This window comes from Labeo rohita, chromosome 9, assembly GCF_022985175.1.
Source record: "Labeo rohita strain BAU-BD-2019 chromosome 9, IGBB_LRoh.1.0, whole genome shotgun sequence".
NCBI lineage: Eukaryota > Metazoa > Chordata > Actinopteri > Cypriniformes > Cyprinidae > Labeo > Labeo rohita.
The window spans coordinates 41,274,038-41,292,977 of NC_066877.1; the positions used below are offsets into that span (position 1 = coordinate 41,274,038).

The 18,940-nt window shown below is 37.4% G+C and overlaps 2 protein-coding genes across 2 annotated transcripts in view; both read left to right on the forward strand.

The window, feature by feature from the left end:
* The first annotated feature begins 5,504 nt into the window (after positions 1-5,504).
* LOC127171047 (gastrula zinc finger protein XlCGF8.2DB-like) lies at positions 5,505-14,488 on the forward strand. Its single transcript, XM_051119465.1, has 3 exons — positions 5,505-5,581; positions 6,126-6,269; positions 11,893-14,488. The coding sequence occupies exons 2-3, from the start codon at positions 6,191-6,193 to the stop codon at positions 12,906-12,908; spliced, it is 1,095 nt and encodes a 364-aa protein (XP_050975422.1). The 5' UTR covers positions 5,505-5,581; positions 6,126-6,190; the 3' UTR covers positions 12,909-14,488.
* Positions 5,545-18,940, forward strand: part of LOC127171048 (gastrula zinc finger protein XlCGF8.2DB) — a 32,076-nt gene continuing 18,680 nt past the window's right edge. Inside the window, exon 1 of the mRNA XM_051119467.1 lies at positions 5,545-5,581. The gene's annotated coding sequence lies outside the window, so the exon portion shown is untranslated. The remainder of the gene's footprint in view (positions 5,582-18,940) is intronic.

Sequence of the window (18,940 nt, forward strand, 5' to 3'; positions counted from 1 at the left end):
GCTGCTGGTGCCCCTTCCTAGGTATATAGCTATTTGAGGATAGCTGTGCCCGTTTTTATGTTTTTTAAGTAGCGGTCCCCTTGAGCCCTTGCCTAGACAGTGCCATCTCCACTGCTAGGGTTGTAAGTAGATAGCCCACTCTCTTGGTCTCTGCAGTAACAACTCCAACACTAAAACTGAGAAAAATGGCTTTAAATTTTTTACACCAGCCAGTCAAACAGGTTGTGGGTAGATTAGTGGTAATGCATTCATGTAATGCCTTCTGAGGAAGAATTATTTTTAGAGATAAAATCCATGATCACTTATGTGACCTTTAACCATCAAAATGCAGATACTTCACTCTACCTTTGTGTTCATCCAACTTTCTTGTTGTGTTTCGTATTACATGTTGATTGTTTTTAATAACTTTAATAGTTTTAATGATGTTAAGATGTTGTGAATGTTAAAATTGCTCAGTAATAGGCGTCAAAATTAAGTCATTTTATTACAATGCACTTTTCACCACGGAGTGTTTTGCTCGTTTTATTTAATTCATTACAAACCAAGGTAAAATTCACACAATATAAACAAATGAAGAACAACAAATAAGTAGTGTGTGTGTGTGTTTGTCCTAAAGGCAGTTTTTTAATCCCAAAAATGCCAGGTTCTACCAAAATTAAGAGTGGATTCAGTGGCCAGTTTCTGCAGTCCAAAAATACTTTAAAATCTATTCTCTTTAAGAACATTAGTTTTAACCATGCATTTTAACAAACACAACAAAACAACAATAAACAGTATATATAGGTATGTATGTGTGTGTGTTTGTGTCCAATACCTATTACTGCATTACTTTGGACTTCCATCATCACGTCAGAACTTTATTTTTAAGATGACAATCAGTCATCCATCATTCAGACTGAGTATTAAAGGAGAAGTTCTTGTGGAGCAAAGTTGATGAACTTTCTCAATGAAGTCAATGAAGCTCGAGAAGCAGAGTTCCAGATGTCAAAATAAGACTTTACTGAACAAAGCAACAAAGCCGAGACAACGGTTACCGCATCTAGTCTCCGTCTGTCCGGGTATCCATTCTTATACCTATCCATGCTCACCAAAACTGGTAATTCTGGTTTTTTATTGGTTATGCCTGTCTGGTTTGCCACAATTAATTACTAGCACACCTGGCCCATTTTTAATGGTGGAATTTGGCTAGATCAGCCATTTTTAAAAATAACTTTTATTCTGCCATCTCCAATTGGTTGGAGGTGGTCACATGGGACATACATCAAACCTGTTTACATGCACCTGTCATATATCATACATACCCAAAGTTCATTGGTTCGCTTAAGTTCACTGGTGTGGTCCAGTGGAAATCCCTGGTGCTGCCCAACAGTATACACATGACTCTCAATCTGTGTTAAGACATCCAGTATTGTAACAATCAGCATATTGATCAGTCTATTGATTACTGTTATGACCACACATCATAAAATAGTACCATATTGAGTAAAATAGCATAGTATATTTTTGAGAATACACAATAAAGTCCACTTCTAGAACAACAATTTACAAATAATGTACTCACCCCCTTGTCATCCAAGATGTTCATGTCTTTCTGTCTTCAGTCATAAAAGAATTATGTTTTTTGAGGAAAACATTTCAGGATTTTTTCCATATAACGGACTTCATTGGTGCCCCGATTTTGAACTTCCAAAATGTAGTTTAAATGCGGCTTCAAAGGCTCTAAGCCAGGGGTACTCAAATATAAACTTGAAAGGTCCACTTACCAAATTTCCGTTCAGTCCGAGGTCCGGAAAAGTAACGGTCAAATTCCAAATACTCCAACAACAACAAAAAAACAAACCTCAAAACTTTGGAACTGTACACAAAAAATGATAGACCTTTAGTGCGAAAGGTGACACCTTCTTTGTGCCACCAGCTGTTTAAACTTGGGCTTAACAGGTGTGAGGGCCAGGCGGAGGCACTGATGTAAGTGTTCATTGGTGAGTGTGCTGCGGTATGCGTTTTTCACCATGTTCATGGTTGAAAAGGCAGATTCACAGCAGTATGTTGAAGGAAACATGGTGAGAATTTGAAGGGCCATCTTCTGCAGGAGAGGAACACCTGCTGCAGTAACCATCTTTGTCCAGAAGGTGACAGGGTCACAGTGAGATTCCTGCAGTGCTAGGTTTTCTTGGAGCTCAATTAGCTCTGTTTGCAGAGTAGCAGCATTGGCCCATGGGAAGACTTTCATGGCTTCAGTTGAGAATTCTGCAATACTTTTGACAAGAAATGGATTTTCGATGCACAACAAGACTTGTTTTCCGAGAGGGAAATCTTCAAAGCGAGTTTGGAAATTTGTAATCAGCTTTTCCAGGAATTCAGCATAATTGTGACGGTGATGTTTTCCTGCAGTCTGATCCAAAAGTCTTGGGAAGTGAAGAAGGTTCTGCTTTAAGTCACATTTGAACACCTCCAGCTTCCTTTGGAAAGCACGGACAGCTCACATGAGGTCACACACTGTGCTGTTTTTGCCCTGGAGTTTCAAATTAAGGTCGTTGAGATGGGAAGTAATGTCAGTTAGAAAAGCAACAACTTCCATTTCTTCTTCATTCTTCATGAAATCCACAAACGGTTTGGCTTTTGCACTCTTCTGATCCAACAGAAATGTCTCCAGCTCTTTCCGCAGTGCCCAAAACCGCTCCAGTACCTTGCCTTTACTAAGCCACCGGACATTGTTGTGAAGGAGCAAATCATCAGATGTTGCATTCACCTCTACTAGAAATGAGCGCAACAAACGATGTTGCAGAGCAGAGGATGCTCTCAGATAGTTGACAAGTTTCATGACTGTTGTCATTACTTCTGAGTACCTTTCTCCAAGGCTGGCACACAAAACCATCTGGTGAATTATGCAGTGGTATGCCATGAGGTCAGGGTGGTGAGCTCTCAAGCGTGACACTAATCCCCTCTGTCTCCCAATCATACATGGTGTGCCATCAGTAGCAATAGAAACAACATGCTTCAGGTCTATCTCTCTGTCTCTAAGCATCTGTGTCACTGCTTCATAAATGTCATCCCCCCTTGTGTGTCCATGGAGGTTTGTAAGACCCAAAACTTCTCCATAAAATTCTCCCTTTTCTTCATCAAAAAATCTGACAAAGACCATGAGTTGTGCATTGTCTGTGCTGTCTGTGGATTCATCCACAGCCAATGAAATGAATTTGGCTTTTTTTATAGCAGAGCTAAGTTGTTCAAGCAAATGAACAGCAAGTATTTCAGTTCGTCTTGCCGCAGTGGAATCAGAACAGGGTATTTGGCTTATTTTCTGGATTATTTCATCCTTTTGAGTCCCTTCAAAAAGAGCAGTCACCACTTCACTCATACACTCCTTGACTATTTCAGCATCAGAGAAAGGTTTCTTGTTTTTTCCCAGGACCCATGCTACTCTTAGTGAGGCTTCCGTTGCTCGCTCCTGTTGTGTGGCTGATCTAACTATTACACTGCTTGTAGCTTCATAGGATGATTTCAGCTGGTTTATTTTTGTGGTCCTTAACTCTGTGTTCTGAGGGTAATTTTGTTCAAAATGTGTGTGCTTGGTTTCATAATGACGTTTCACGATCCCAGCCGAGGAAGAAGGGTCTTAGCGAGTGAAGTGATTGACCCACATCATTCATAACACAGCCAGAACAGCTTTAGATATGATTCCCCTTGATGTCGACTACCTGCTCACAAAATTTTGAGGATATTTTGTATTTTTACACAACAGTCAGAGTTGAAAGCCTAAAGAGCTTTTGTGAGTTTGTTGGTCAGGAATACCATAACATACTTGGTCACAGTAATGTTCGCTGGCTGTCTATGCTCTCTGCAATTAAACGAGTGCTGCAAACGTATGAGCCATTCAAATCTTTTTTTCCTTTCAGAAGACAAGTGCCCTGTGTATCTGCGAACAATCTTTGAAGATCCACTGACTGAACTTTGGCTGGCCTTTGTACACGAAAACTTAACTGTATTCCATGAAACAATTAAGATGCTTGAGGGACCGTTGTGCTGTTGAGTCTGCCGCAACTTTGAGACAAAACTGACATTAAGATGTGACGAAAACTTAATTCCTGTTTTGGTAAGAGGACTGCTCGTGGACAATGGAGCAATTTCTAGAGAGTCTTTTCTTGAAACGTCAAAATCATTCTTCACAACTACAGTGACATACATAAAAGCACGGGGCAAGCACACAGACGATCTCAAAGACCTGCAACGTGAAGAAATTCAGAAGGCAGCAGCCACACTGCAGGAGAAATGCCCTAATGTGGCCATCAATGAGGATGCACTGTTTGATGAAGTCACTTGCATGCAAGGGTTCTTAAAAGGCGAATCACTTGAAAAATGGAAAAAAAAAATGAAACAGCACTTTGTCAGAAATGGAGCACAATGACATCCAACACACCAACCTCTCGAAACTGTCATCATGTGCTTGCCAGGGAGGAACGCACCGGTTGCGAGGGTGTTCTCTCAGAAGAATGATGCATGGACAGCATCAAGAAATAGGTTTACTGTTTCTACTATCAAATGTATGCTTATTGCGAGAACAAATTTCAACCTCTCCTTCCAGGAGTTCATGGAGAAGCTGTTCAAAGACGGAGCAAACCTCAGGAAAATACATTCATCTGAGAAATACGTGGACTAGTTTCCTTACCACTTGTTTGGAAGGGCAAAAGACAACCAGTGAAGTGAACTGATCACAACATACTGAGCATTTTATTTTGTGTAAATATGTTTTAAATTCATTTTACATTATTCCTTCTATTCCATGTTCACGATGCTATGAAATCAGCTGAAGTAGTAACTTTGGTCATCTGTGCATTGTTGAACAAAAAAAGTCAGAAGGCAGCAGCCACACTGCAGGAGAAATGCCCTAATGTGACCAATGTGATGCACTGCTTAATGAGGTCACTTCCTTGAGTTCTAAGAGTTCTAAAAGAGCAAATCACTTGAAAAATTAAAGAAAAAAAAATGATCACCATTTTGTCAGAGATGGAGCACAGTGAGAAATCTGAGAAATCTGTGGACTAGTTTCCTTACCACTTGTTTAGAAGGGTAAATATGATTCAAATATGTTTTAAATACATTTTATATTACTCTTTCTATTCCATGTTTATGATGCTATGAAATCTGCTGAAGTAGTAACTTTAAAGGAACTGCGTCACTTACTATCATCTGTGCACTGCTGAACAATGAATGAATTAGAAATACAGTAATTCAGTTCATTAGTTGAATTCGAAAGCCTAAAACAATAAAAATACAAAAACTGTTTTTTTTTTAATGCATGGATAATAAAACGTGAGATTTCAATTATATTTTTACCATTGAACTAGGAAATGTCCCCCGTTTTTATTTTAAAAATCTGGTCATCTTAATGTAAAATAAATGTCTGATCATACAGCAAGAACAGCTGCGTTATAGCTCAAGCTCTGTAATGTGGGTTTGTGTGAAAGCTGTTCATTGTGAGCTGGTTCTCAGAAGAGCACAGAGGACTTTAATTTTGTTCTGGCGACGTGACGTCACAAGGCTGCGCCGCGCTCCGCATCTGTTGTGATTCTGCTGAAGACAGGTCTGTGTGTCTAAAAAAATATAAACTGCTTAAACTAATAGAAACCGTTGAATCAATTTAATAGTTTTTAAGCGATGCAAGATTAATTGCTTGCTCTTGAATGTGACATTGTAATTTTTCATCTAACATTAATAAACGTTATTTGTGTGAGGAACAGAAGAGGTGCTTCTGTTTTTGCTCCGTGTTGTGAATCAGTTCATAAACACGAATTAGGAAGAAGAGACGGAGAAACGGCGCTTTTTGAAATTAAATGAAATGTTTCTTAGATTCAGTGATTCAGATCGCTCGAAAAACACAAACACAACTATTACAAACCAGTTAGAAATGCTTTCCTGCAAGTGTATTTATTAATTTTATTTCCCCATATGTACATATTCAATGCCTGTATAATTTGTGCTCTTTTATGAGTTTGTAGTGCTAGTTTTAATTGTTTTTGTCTAATCAAGTGATTTAACTCTGAACTAGGGAGCTCACTGATATGCAAACAGATATTTATTCTGGCTTTATTTTGCTTTCTGTGCATTATTATGTTCATCTTAAACAGGACAGAGTGACCAAACACACAGAGAAACTCCTGCTGAGGCGACTCAGATCCACGTGTTAGTGAAGATGGCGTGTATTAAAGAGGAGAGTGAAGACATCAGGATTGAAGAAGTGTTCAGTCTGAGAGATACTGAGGAACAAACAGGTTGGTTTTTATTCTCAAAGTTCGACTCTCTCGTTTGTTTCTTAAAATGTCCAGCTGTAGAGAAATGAATGACGATACGAGTGTCCTAATTAAAGTGGGTTTATTTGACGTAGATCTGGTCGCCTCATGGTCACGTGAACACACATACAGTGGATGTAAAAAAGTCTACACGCTGCAACCACATTATCTTAGTTTTTATCTTTACTTACAGGTTGTAGGTCACATTAAAGGTGGAAAAGTTCTGAAATTATTTATCTTAGTCTCCTTTTTTTTTTTTGCATCACAGAAATCTGGGATTTTAACAGGGGTGTGTAAACTTTTTATAGCCACTGTACGAAGTGCACCTGAGAAAATCCACTTCAGTGTTGGACGTTTGTTATTTTGACGTCACCCAATAAATTAGGAGAAATAACAATTATTTTGCGTTACAATAAACCCAATATCTGCTTAATTGAAAATAACGAAAACCATTAATTTCTATTACTTAACCCTGTTAAACATTAAACAGTTCATAAGCAACCACTGAATGGAATAACAAAAAATAAGTATTATTGTAAAGCTTACAAACTCAGCTTTTAACGATGTCATTATTCGATCAACGCTGAGTAGTTGAGGAGCACATGTCACATCACATGGCACATCATTATTTGCAGAAAATTCTCCCCATAATCATTTAGAGCTAAAGATATATGCTGTCATGTGGCGTTTTAGCTCGTAAATCAGTTGGCAACAGAATGTCAAACCTAGAATGTCTATTTTGTCTATTTTTTAAATATTATTGGGTACCATTTTAAACCTTAGAAATTCCGCTTTTGAATGCATCCAACCATTTTTATCAACTCCTAACGAGTGCTGTGTAGTTCCTCTAAACCTGAGTGGTTTGCGCCCCCTAGCGAAGGAAAAAAAAATCTCTTTGATTAATTTCTACAACTACTCCAGAGTGCAGTCTGGACGATGGGGCGGGGCGACTCCGCTTTGCTTAACCGTTATTGGTTTATGCTAAAGTAGAGCTTATTGGTGTAAAAAAAAAGTTTGACATATTTACAACTTATTGGTTTAGAGAAGTATGATGCTTTGGGCAGGCTTGGAAGTACGAAGAGTGGTGCATTATGGCCAAAAAAACCCCCAAAAACAGCTGAGATAAATCTGTGATATTTTTTTTTTTTAAGTTTACACGGCAATATAAAACAAACAATGGTCAAGTGGACCCTGCACTCAAATCTCCGGCATAAAAGCACAGCAGTTCGCCTCGTTTGCCTCTCCCTCTATTACCAGGTGGATGGAGTCTTTATTCACAATATGCATGTCATAAGTAGAAGCAGGGTGGCTTAATATGTGAGTTGTTAACTGTGACCGATTAATAACGGTGTTCTCACAGTCACAGCAGTGACAGTGGGCCCTCTCTCTGCACTGGCTGCTGAATTGGACAGTGATGAAATCTGAAAACGATGCATAAATTACTAAGAAGCAAAATGAATATAGCTACAAGTGAATATAAATTAATTACAACAAATCATCAATATGGAGAAACAAAACTTTGTACTTTCTGGCAGCATCCAAGTGTCTACGCACATGGATTTGTACCATGTGAGAGACAGAATTAGAATTTGAGTCACAAAATGGGCGCTGTTTTAAACAAGACTTAATAAAAACGTCATCTTCTCCTTTATTTAAAATGGTGTGGTGCTTTTGTAAAACAGGAACAGAAATAATAGATTTATCTAAAGTGGAAAAAACAAAGTACAGATTAATTTTATTATTTGAACGGCACTAGGATATGCTGAAGTGATCAAGTCACATTCAATTCTTGTACAACACGTTAAACGTAAATTATTAGGACCGGGTATTATGACCAAGTTGGCGATTAGATATGATTCTTATTTAAATGGATTCGATTCGATATTAATTAGTTTTCAATATTTCACTTAAAATGTTTGTTTTGCAGAGATGGAATCCTTATATTTTAATATAAATGCTGGTAACTGAAAACCTCATTCTTAGCTACATTACTGAAATACACACTTTGAAACAGAGATGATTAGGTGTATATTAATTTAGATGGCTGCAAAACAGCACGTAGTCGGTCACAAGTGAAGAGAGACACTGCAGAGATTAGACAAATCTTTTTTTACTGAAGGATGATGGGCAGACGTGTGCTTCTGATACAAATACAAGAGGAAATAAACCTATTGATATGTGCATAAAGATGGCAACTAATAAATTTGCATTAAACCGTAAATTCATTTTGAATTGAATTTTATAACTATAAAGGCAATAACAGCAACGTATTAGTACAGAGGTCTCTAACTCTGCTCCTGGAGACTTCAGCTCCAACACACCTCTCTTTAATTATCATGCAACCCTGAACACCTTGATGAACAGGTTCAGGTGCAATTGACCGAGGTTGGAAACCCTAACCTGTATTAGTAATGTTAGTTTACAACAAGCTGTTATGCTCTTTGTGTTCACAAGAGGGTGCCACTAATGCGAATGCAGCATCATGGCATTAATAACCCACACATCTAATAATAAACGCGATATACAGCAGATAAATATCAGCATTTCGAATCGAAAGATATATAAACACTCAGGAGTGCTTTGAATCAAGCCAGTAAGACGAGCTGTGCATTGCTAATCGGCTACTTCCATCAGCACGAGAGTATAACAGCCATTCTCTTACCATAAGGCAAACAATACAGACAATATTCACCTACTTGGCTCTCACGCAGACATTACAATTGATACAAATTAGCACTCAGTATAAATAAAACAACAATGGACAGATTAAAGTGAAGCTGCTGAACTATTGCGGGCGCTGCTCTCCACTGTGATTTGCCGTTCAGTTTCGCTTTGTGCTTTCCTTAAACTAAATATTCTGGATTTGTCAAATCAATATTGTTTCGTTTAATTGAAGATCGATTAACATTGAAGAATCAATATTTTACCCAGCCCTAATATTTCTATAAATTTATAGAACAATTTTACTCACCTCATGCAGCCATCGTGGTAAACGAATGCTGCTGCCATTACCGTTTTGCTTGTTTCAGTGCAAACTGCCCCTGCTGTGGCGGAGGAAAATTTCAAAGGCGGGGAGAATTTACCTTGGGTGGAGTGACACGTGTCGCCCCGCCCCATTGTCCAGACTGCACTCTGGTGTTACTCAATTTCTAAGTAGTGCTGAATTATTTGCTGATAAATAGAAAAATGTATTCATAATTTTGGAAATATGTTTTGTTTGTTTGTGTGTGTGTGTGTGTGTGTGTGTGTGTGTGTGTGTGCACTGTGTACTCTAATATAAAACATCATACAACTCAGACAGTCATATGTCATTTGAAAGGTCTCACAGAGTAGAATAAAACAAATAATTGTTTAGGGATTTGATTAAACTTGAGCGAGCATTACTTCAAATTCAAAACAACAATTTCAAAACTGATCTCACCAGTCTGGTCATTACCAAGTGTTGATGACTAATACTGTGCTTGCCATTCTTTAAATAGTAGTTATGTTTAGTTTCCTACAGTTGCTTATGAAACAGCTTAACCTAACTCTGTTAGATCAAATAGCGCGCTTCCGCCTAGCGCACACTCTATCGGCATGGTTTGGCACAGTTGTCTAACCGGGCGGTTATCTCAAACATTTTGACATTGATGAGCGAGGAGAGACTGTTGACGCCAGTTCTCTTTGGCATTGTGCAACATCAATGCAGCACCAAAGAAGAGTTAATATTAGGCAATTATTTCAGAACCTTTATTATTCCCACCTCAGAAAAATGTAGAGGTCCGGACCTTAGAAACCACTGGTGTGCACTTGATCCACACTTCTGTGTGAACTGAGGTGGCTATAGTGATCATAGTCATCCCACATCAAAGAACGTCAAACAACATTTATTGTTTACACATTTATAAAAACGACTGAATTCGAAAAAGTCTCATTGTGATTATTAGATGACAGACACGATACAAATGATTTTTCTTTTAGTTTTTAATGTTCATGCACAGACTGAAAACAGCATAGACAAAAGAATCTTGGTTTATCAAAATGAAAGTTGATAAAAATGAGAAATTGATATTCATGTCAACCCAGCCCTGGCGTCCGCGCAGCTGACGTTTACTTGTTGTAGCTTAGCCGTGATGTGTGCATGATTTTTTTTTGTAAACAAGAACTCATGTAAAACAATTCAATATCTACAATTATTGATTCTGTTTTTTTATTTGTTTATGGGTTTTTTTTGGCCCTTTTTTCCCCACTGCTAGTATGAAGCGTATATCTGGCTACAGAATCATTCTGAGCCTTTTGCACTTCTTCCTTAGGTACGCAGACCAAGATAAGCATTCTCCGAACGGAGGTGTGAAATAACAGTTGGAATTTGCATCTTATATTTTTTGTTGAACATGGAGAGTTCAAACCACACTAGAGCTAACTTGGCTGAATTTAGAAATCTGGATTATGATCAAAGGAGAAATAACACACATTTTCACTCAATCTCATGTTAATCTTGAGTCCCTATGGAGTAGTACTGCATCCTTCATGTCTCCAAAGAGTCTTTCTTCTTGAGCAAGTCCTGTGCAGCACTGCTGAAAGAAGAATTATCGCGCTAGCTCTGGTTGACGCGTGTGCCCGCTTTTCCAGGAGAAGTGCCCATACAAGTTGTTGGTTTTTAGGCCTGGGACACACCAAGCTGATGGCCAGCGATCTGTGAGCATCTGTGGAGATAGTTTGTTTGGTGTTTCACATTCGCCCGATTCAACACGTTTTCAGAACTCTGATTGGATGCTCAGTTTAACAAAAGAGTACACTGAAAAAAAAAAAAAAAAAAAAAAAACATTTGTTGAGACAACTTAAAATAATTTGTAACCTGGCTGCCTTTTTAAGTTCAGTCAACTCAAAAAAAAAAAGTTTAGTCAACTTGAAATGTTAAATTATACTGACAACTTAGATGTTTGAGTTGAATCAACTTAAAATTTTAAGGCAGCTGGGTTACTTACCCATCTGTTAAGTTTAGCAAACACAAATATGTAAGTTGTTACTTAGTACAACTGAACATTTCCAGTTGACTAAACTTAAAATTTAAAGGCAGCAGGATAACTAATTACTTTAAGCTGACTCAACAAATTGCGTCTTTTATTTTTTTACAGTGTAATTACCACGAGAATTCCGAAAACAGGCAAGTAAATGAATGTGACAGACAGAAGGTTGCTGTAATGTTACGTGACCTTACCCAAGCATTCCAATATGTAAACAACATGAGCTGCTTAAAATAAAGTTATTAACGAAACATAATGGTAAGCAAGAGCTGCTTTGTTTATATCCTGGTTTCAGTTTCTCCTTTTGAATGACGAATATATGCTATTGATAGCTGCTGATATAGATGGCTAATTCCTCTTGCATAGAATGCACATGTTCATTTGCAGTCGGTTGAAGTCTGAGCGGTGTGTTCAAGCACAGCTTTTTGGTCTAGACACTGCCGACGCAAAGCGACAACACCGTCTGCTTTCGTCGCTGCTAGTTCTTTGGTCGGCTTGGTGTCCCAGCTTTAAGTGCTTTCATGTTGGTTTTCACATCTTTTGCTTTAAGGCTTTAAACTGTGGTTAACCCGTATTTGTTTTTTGTATTTTCACTTTAGACCTGCTGATGCTGAAAGAGGAGAATCAAGATCCGTATGAAATGGAACAGACAGATCAGTATGAGGAATGTCATGATTTCATAACTGGTGAAAAAGTCAAAAAGACTAAAATGACGTCTATACAAAAAAGAGCTCAGAAAACCAAATCTAACAGCTCTTTTACCTGCCATCATTGTGGGAGGAGATTCGGTGAAAAACAAAAACTTAAATTGCACGTGAGAGTTCACACTGGAGAGAGGCCGTACCCCTGCCAACAGTGTGGAAAGAGCTTCACTCAACAAGGAGCCCTTAAAAGACACATGAGAACCCACACTGGAGAGAAGCCTTACACCTGCCAACAGTGTGGAAATGGTTTCACTCAAAAAGGACACCTTAAAAATCACATGAGAACCCACTCAGGAGAGAAGCCTTTCACATGCCAACAGTGTGGAAGTAGTTTTGCACAAAAAGTGCACCTTCAAAGACACATGAGAACTCACTCAGGAGAGAGGCCTTTTACCTGCCAGCAGTGTGGAAAGAGTTTTACACAGAAAAACACCCTTAAATCCCACATGACCATTCACACTGGAGAGAAGCCTTACACATGTGAACAGTGTGGAAGGAGTTTCCCTGTAAAACAGAGCCTTAAAGTCCACATGAGAGTTCACTCTGGAGAGAAGCCTTACACCTGCAAGTATTGTGGGAAGAGTTTCACACATATATACACCCGTAATTACCACATGAGAATTCACACTGGACCGAAACTGTACACATGTGATCGTTGTGGAAAGTGCCTCACAACAGAATTTAGCCTTAAGTGTCACAAGATCCGTCACACTGGAAAGAAACCCTTCAGATGTGATCAGTGTGGAAAGCGTTTCATACGTAAAGTAAGCCTTAATTACCACATGAAGACTCACTCAGCAGAGAAATGCTGTAAATGTCCTCTGTGTGGAAAGGGTTTAAGTCATAAAGGTAGCCTCAATGCTCACATGAAAAAACACAGAAGGCCTGTGGCAAGAGCTTCTCACAAATAGAAAATCTTAAGATCCACATGAAATATGTGTGGAATCATGTGAAGAAACCCACACGACATTGCACTCAGGGGAGAACTGTTTTATAGGAAACCTGAACACTCACAAAGGAGTTCACACACCTCTGAAACGCCATTCAACATCATTCTGGAAATAAAGTGTGACCGTGACAAGGTTTACCAAATGAAGCTATTTTATAGGTCACCAGCACATTCAGTCTGGAGGAAGGCGCATTAACTGTGATCAGTATAATACATTTTTGACATCTCACCTGATAGAAACACCTAAGAAGTCATGAAAGTGAGACAGTATTTTTGTGCATTGTGAAGAAAGCTTTAAATGGCCCTGGAATTTAAAGGGTTAGCTCACCCCAAAATGAAAATGAGTTATTTACTCACCTTCTTTTAGACGTATGCAGTCGGAGTTATATTAAAAATTGTTCTGTTCCTTCAAGCTTTATATTAGCAATGAGTGGGTGTTTGTCTTCAACAGTCCAAAACAAGTCCAATAAAGAGCATCCATCCATAATATAAAAGTGCCTTCACACAGCTCCGAGGGGTAAACCCTAACCCTAAGGCCTCTTGTTGCGAATCAATGCATTTTTGTACACAGAAGCCGCTTCGGGCAGAAGATGTAGGCGTTGCGCGTGCATTGCTCGGAAGTGACGAACCCAGACGTGCAGAGAGAGCAAAACAACAGTCACGAGTTAGAGGGATAAAATGAGGATTTGTAAAGAAAAATGTTGGAGGATTTCAGTTTAAGCCAAGAGGAGACTGGTTTTCTTTTGCTAAAAATGGAACTGAACAATAATGAAAATGCGTAAGCAAGGAAAAATAGTAAGAAATATAAAATATAAAAACATATAAATGAATAATATATATGAATAAATGATAAATACTTAAATAATCAAATAAATAATTAAATATGAATTATGCGAATGACTAATGATTATAAAATGATTATAAATAATTATGTAAATAAATGATTATAAATAAAATTGAAAACAAACATAACATTTAAACACAACACAATAATTTGCATGGAAGGATCTAAGGATCCTTCAGTAAGGAAACTTTGCTTCCTTTACTCCTGTATACAAATGTTGGTGCGCATGCACTACGCGTATGTCCCACGTCATCCCTCTGGAGCGGCTTCCGTATACAACTGTTTATTAGGATTTAAATATGGATATTTTTCTTACAAAAACACATTGATTCACTACATGCCTTTATTCACTCCCCAGAGTTGTGCAAAGCACTTTTATTATGGATGGATGTGCTTTATTGGACTTGTTTTGGGTTGTTGAAGAGAAACACCCATCCGTCTATGTCATTATAAAACTTAATATAACTCTGATTGCATTTGACTGAAAGAAGGAAGTCATATAGACCTAGGATGCCTTGAGGGTGAGTGAGTAATGGGCTAATTATCATTTTTGGGTGAACTAACCCTTTAAAATAGCACCAGAAAACAGGTATCTGTTTGACATTAAGACTACGCTCATAACCACATCTTTTGCTTGTATTTTTTTTTTTTATTCTTGTTTTGAGGCTTTTTTAAATATATGATATCCTGTATCCACACCTGACTGTCTCCTCTGGTATAATTTCAAATATTGCAGTAGACAGTATGATTGTATGTAGACATCATGCTTGGAACCAAAATATTAAAATTCTGTCTTAAATGCCACAATGTAACAAGTAAATGATTGCATGAAGTAACGAACACTACACTGAAATTTTTGATTATTTTGATGTTTTCAGTCTAGACTTTATTTGAGAGAAGTGTCATTTTTTTGTATTTTTAGCCAAGATAGGATGGATTGGCCACTATTGAGTGCTATAAACACATGTAATGCCTGTTTCATTCACACTGTAAGCTGGAGGGCGCCCTCGTGCAGAAACTCCACATATGCATCACAGAAGAAATAGAACTCATGACACTCCAGGAAATCCTTCAGATGGGCAGAAGCATCCAGCAATGGGCTTGTTAAGCGATGACATTTTACGCACCAACGAATGCTGTTTCCGAGTCCAAGCCCCAACTCATTTCACTTGAGAATACTATCTCAGCAGCTGTTTATGAGCACTGTTTATTCATATTAAACAGTTAAGCTAAACGTTTTCAAATTTACGGTGTACACTACAGTTTCCGTGCTCACAGCGTCCCAAACACAAATTATTTTTATATTAATTTATCTTTATTTACATTTTCATTTTCTGGATATCTGGGATTCCGGTATTACTTTAATGGGACGTCAGATTTGACAAACAAATGGCTGTAGCTGAGTAAAAAAAAAGTTTGAAAATGTTTTTAAACAAAGACAATAAATATTCAACTGCAACAATATATGGTTAATCTGTGTTCAAGTCCTCTTGAGTGTTTTTATAATAAGTATGTTTATAATCCATTGCCACCAAAAGGTAACCTTGTTCTGTTGACCCTTAAAATAAAGTGTATCTATCTGATATTTACGCAGACTTTAACAAATGTTACCTGATGCATTGTAATGCTTAGATGGATTCATTTTCTTTATGTTTTAAAATGTTTAAAATTCTTAATTAAAAGTAATAGTTATTAAAATGTATAAAATTATTAATTAAAATATTATTTATTAAAAATTATTTAAAAAATTTATTTATTAAAATTATTTATTAAAACTGATTTTAAAATTATTAAAATTTTGCAGTTACGTACAGTATCTTGAAAAGATTTTCAGTTTTAACCGTTAAAATGTCTCTTTTTTTTAAAAAAAAAAATACCACACTTTGAAGACAAACACAGCCATTGGACAATTTCTGTCAATGCTGGAGGACCTCCTTGCAGTAACAATTCACCACAACACCCTGAGGAAAGCCTTTTTCATTTCTGGGCAATGACCAGACTTACTTATGACTTTTCTTGCATTCGTTGTGGCGATGAGAAACCTATTTTAATTGCAGACAGCAACTGGAAGGTGGCTTTTGATCTACCTGGTGAGTTATTTATTGAAATTACATTCTAATATTAATAAGTACATTAGAATTAATTAGAGAACTAATGATAGCCAATTTTCAAACTTGTATATATTTTTTTATTACTAGACAATCTCCTGAAGAGACCTTGTACAAAGTGACCTCAGTGTCAATGTTGATGAGAGATGGTCTTCATTAGATTTGTGTTGGTTTCTGTTACGGTAAAAAAAAAAAAAACACACTGATTTATAGTTTATGTTATGATCAAATTAATTGTCATTAAAATACTACAGAATTGCTAAGATAAATAATTTGGCCCTTCGCCCTACATCATAGAAACAAAGGAGAGAAACCCTTTCTCCGGTGACCTATCCTATTCATCTGTTGCCCCCTGGCTTGGATCATCCTGCAGAGCTGGAACAGTTGTTCCAAAAACAGAGATCCTCAAAGGGTTTTCAGACCGTCTAAGTAACAAGTCCCCTCCTGTAGATTCATATGCTGTTGAAGCCAGTACTAAAACTGACTGAATCAAAAAGGTATTTTCTGCCATATTTATTTCTTATAAACACATAATTTTGAAGTAAAAAGAAAAAATAGTTGCATTTCTTCTTCAGGCCTTCCAAAAATGAGCTGCTGGCAGCATGCGCACAGCTTGAAATATCTGCCTCTGACATTATTAATCGCTTTACAAAGACGTTTATCCTAAAATGTTTATTAAACTACAGAGAACTGGAGGTATGGCAACTATGTCATTTTTTATATTGTACATGGAAGGAGAAATGTTTCAGCTTTTGTTAATTTTTAGGTGGTGTTCTTCATGTCGGCTGCCCACATGCTGTTTGTATTGTTGTTCCCCTCTTTGGTGGCAAGAGTCAGCAAGAGACCATGTCGATGCACTTGATGAGTTTAAAAACTCCACCAACTATATACATTTCAGATGTGGCTGGACGCGTTGCAAGACACGCAAACAACAGAACTCGACAGGCATTTTTCGGGCCTTTTGATGGCCGACTCTGTGAGGCCACTGCTGAAAATGTGGCCAAGGCCTCAGCCAAGGAGCTTGTTGTGAATTTACAATAGGTAAAAACCTTGAAGAACTCGCCAATTCTCGATTTTTCCTGTGTCAGCTTGAAGACAGACATTATGTGGGTTAGCTGAAATATTGTGATCCTCCAAATAGCTTTTAACATGAACTATTTTCTGTGTATTTATTTTCCTTTTTCATATTTTCAAAGGTGTTCTGTGGTCAAAGTCATGAGCTCCAGGTGTTCGATTCCATGGGGCTTTACAAAGACATACCAAAGCGACATATGGAAATACTTGGTAATGTGTTTGGCCTCCTTCTTTTTAAAGTTTCTGTGCTGCAGCATAAATAGGCATATATAAAGCACACTGACTATACAGCCAGTGTGTATTAAATTAAAAGTCTTCAAAGTATTTTTGTGTACTGTTAGATAATGTAACCATCTGTGACATCTATTATTTATCTTTGACTCGTCTATTACATAGTGTACAGTATATTTCACATTAATATAAAGGCAGGGTAATATGAATTGACATTCAATATAAATGAGCAGTCTACTAGAACGCATTTGCTTTCATTCAGATCTGCAGTGTCTAATACTGTTCCGGTCCACATGTTTTTTTTCTGTCTCTATGCATCTTTTTTTCATTAGTCATGCCTTCAGGAACACATGGAATCTTGCTGATTGGACAATCTCGTATCCACCACAGTGGCTTCAGAGCCAGATGGATGTAAACAACTGTGGAGTGTTTGTATGCACTGTAAGAATCTAATAAATATGATGTTTTATGCTTGTAATAACAAACTTAAGCTCTCTTTTTACAAAAGTGTTTTAATTTCATCAGTTGAGTGGTACGATGTTAAAGACACACCGATTAATACACCACTAACATGTCATCTTTCATTTTTGTTCACCTTAAACAGATGGCAGAGATGGAGCTGAAGGGGTACGCTCTGACCAAAGAGAACCTCGGTCTGTCACAAACACAATATCTACGAGAATAGCATGCAACAGTCTTAGTAAAAGATGTTGTTGTAGAGGTTAGTTGTCCTATTTGTGGAGATTGCCTTTTTTTTTAACTTGGAAATGTTTGAAACTACTAATTGACAGGAACAGAACATTAGTAATACTATTGTTTTTCATTATAGGACTCAATGAAAAAAAAAACCTGAAAAACCAATGCAATGCATGGCTGGTGACTCGCGTGTGTAGGCCTTCTTGCTTTGTGTGTTTTTCTTTATATAATCTTAGATAATACACGTATTATTCAATGTGTATCTTTTAAATGTGGATGTGATTTGACACAGTCATACACTTGTGATAGGCAAGTTTAAGTTGGAAAGATTATTTATTTCATCCAATCATTAAGAAACATGGAGTTGGATCATGGTCTAGCCCAGGATTACATATTTATTTTTATTTTCACCTAAAGACCATGCAGGAAAAAAATTCGGAAAAAGATACACATCATTAATAATATAGTACTTCAATTCAGATCATATAATTCAGTATAATGTTACATACAGTGGGTACAGAAAGTATTCAGACCCCCTTAAATTTTTCACTCTTTGTTATATTGCAGCCATTTGTTAAAATCATGTAAGTTCATTTTTTTTTCCTCATTAATGTACACACAGCACCCCATATTGACAGAAAAACACAGAATTGTTGACATTTTTGCAGATTTATAAAACTGAAATATCACATGGTCCTAAGTATTCAGACCCTTTGCTGTGACACTCACATATTTAACTCAGGTGCCGTCCATTTCTTCTGATCATCCTTGAGATGGTTCTACACCTTCATTTGAGTCCAGCTGTGTTTGATTATACTGATTGGACTTGATTAGGAAAGCCACACACCTGTCTATATAAGACCTTACAGCTCTCAGTGCATGTCAGAGCAAATGAGAATCATGAGGTCAAAGGAACTGCCTGAAGAGCTCAGAGACAGAATTGTGGCAAGGCACAGATCTGGCCAAGGTTACAAAAAAATTCTGCTGCACTTAAGGTTCCTAAGATCACAGTGGCCTCCATAATCCTTAAATGGAAGACGT

Excerpts from the sequence above, each read along its gene's own strand:
- LOC127171047 (XM_051119465.1), top strand. The coding sequence starts at position 6,191 with ATGGCGTGTATTAAAGAGGAGAGTGAAGACATCAGGATTGAAGAAGTG. Across the intron at positions 6,270-11,892 it reads AGATACTGAGGAACAAACAG|ACCTGCTGATGCTGAAAGAG; the intron begins GTTGGTTTTTAT and ends TTTTCACTTTAG.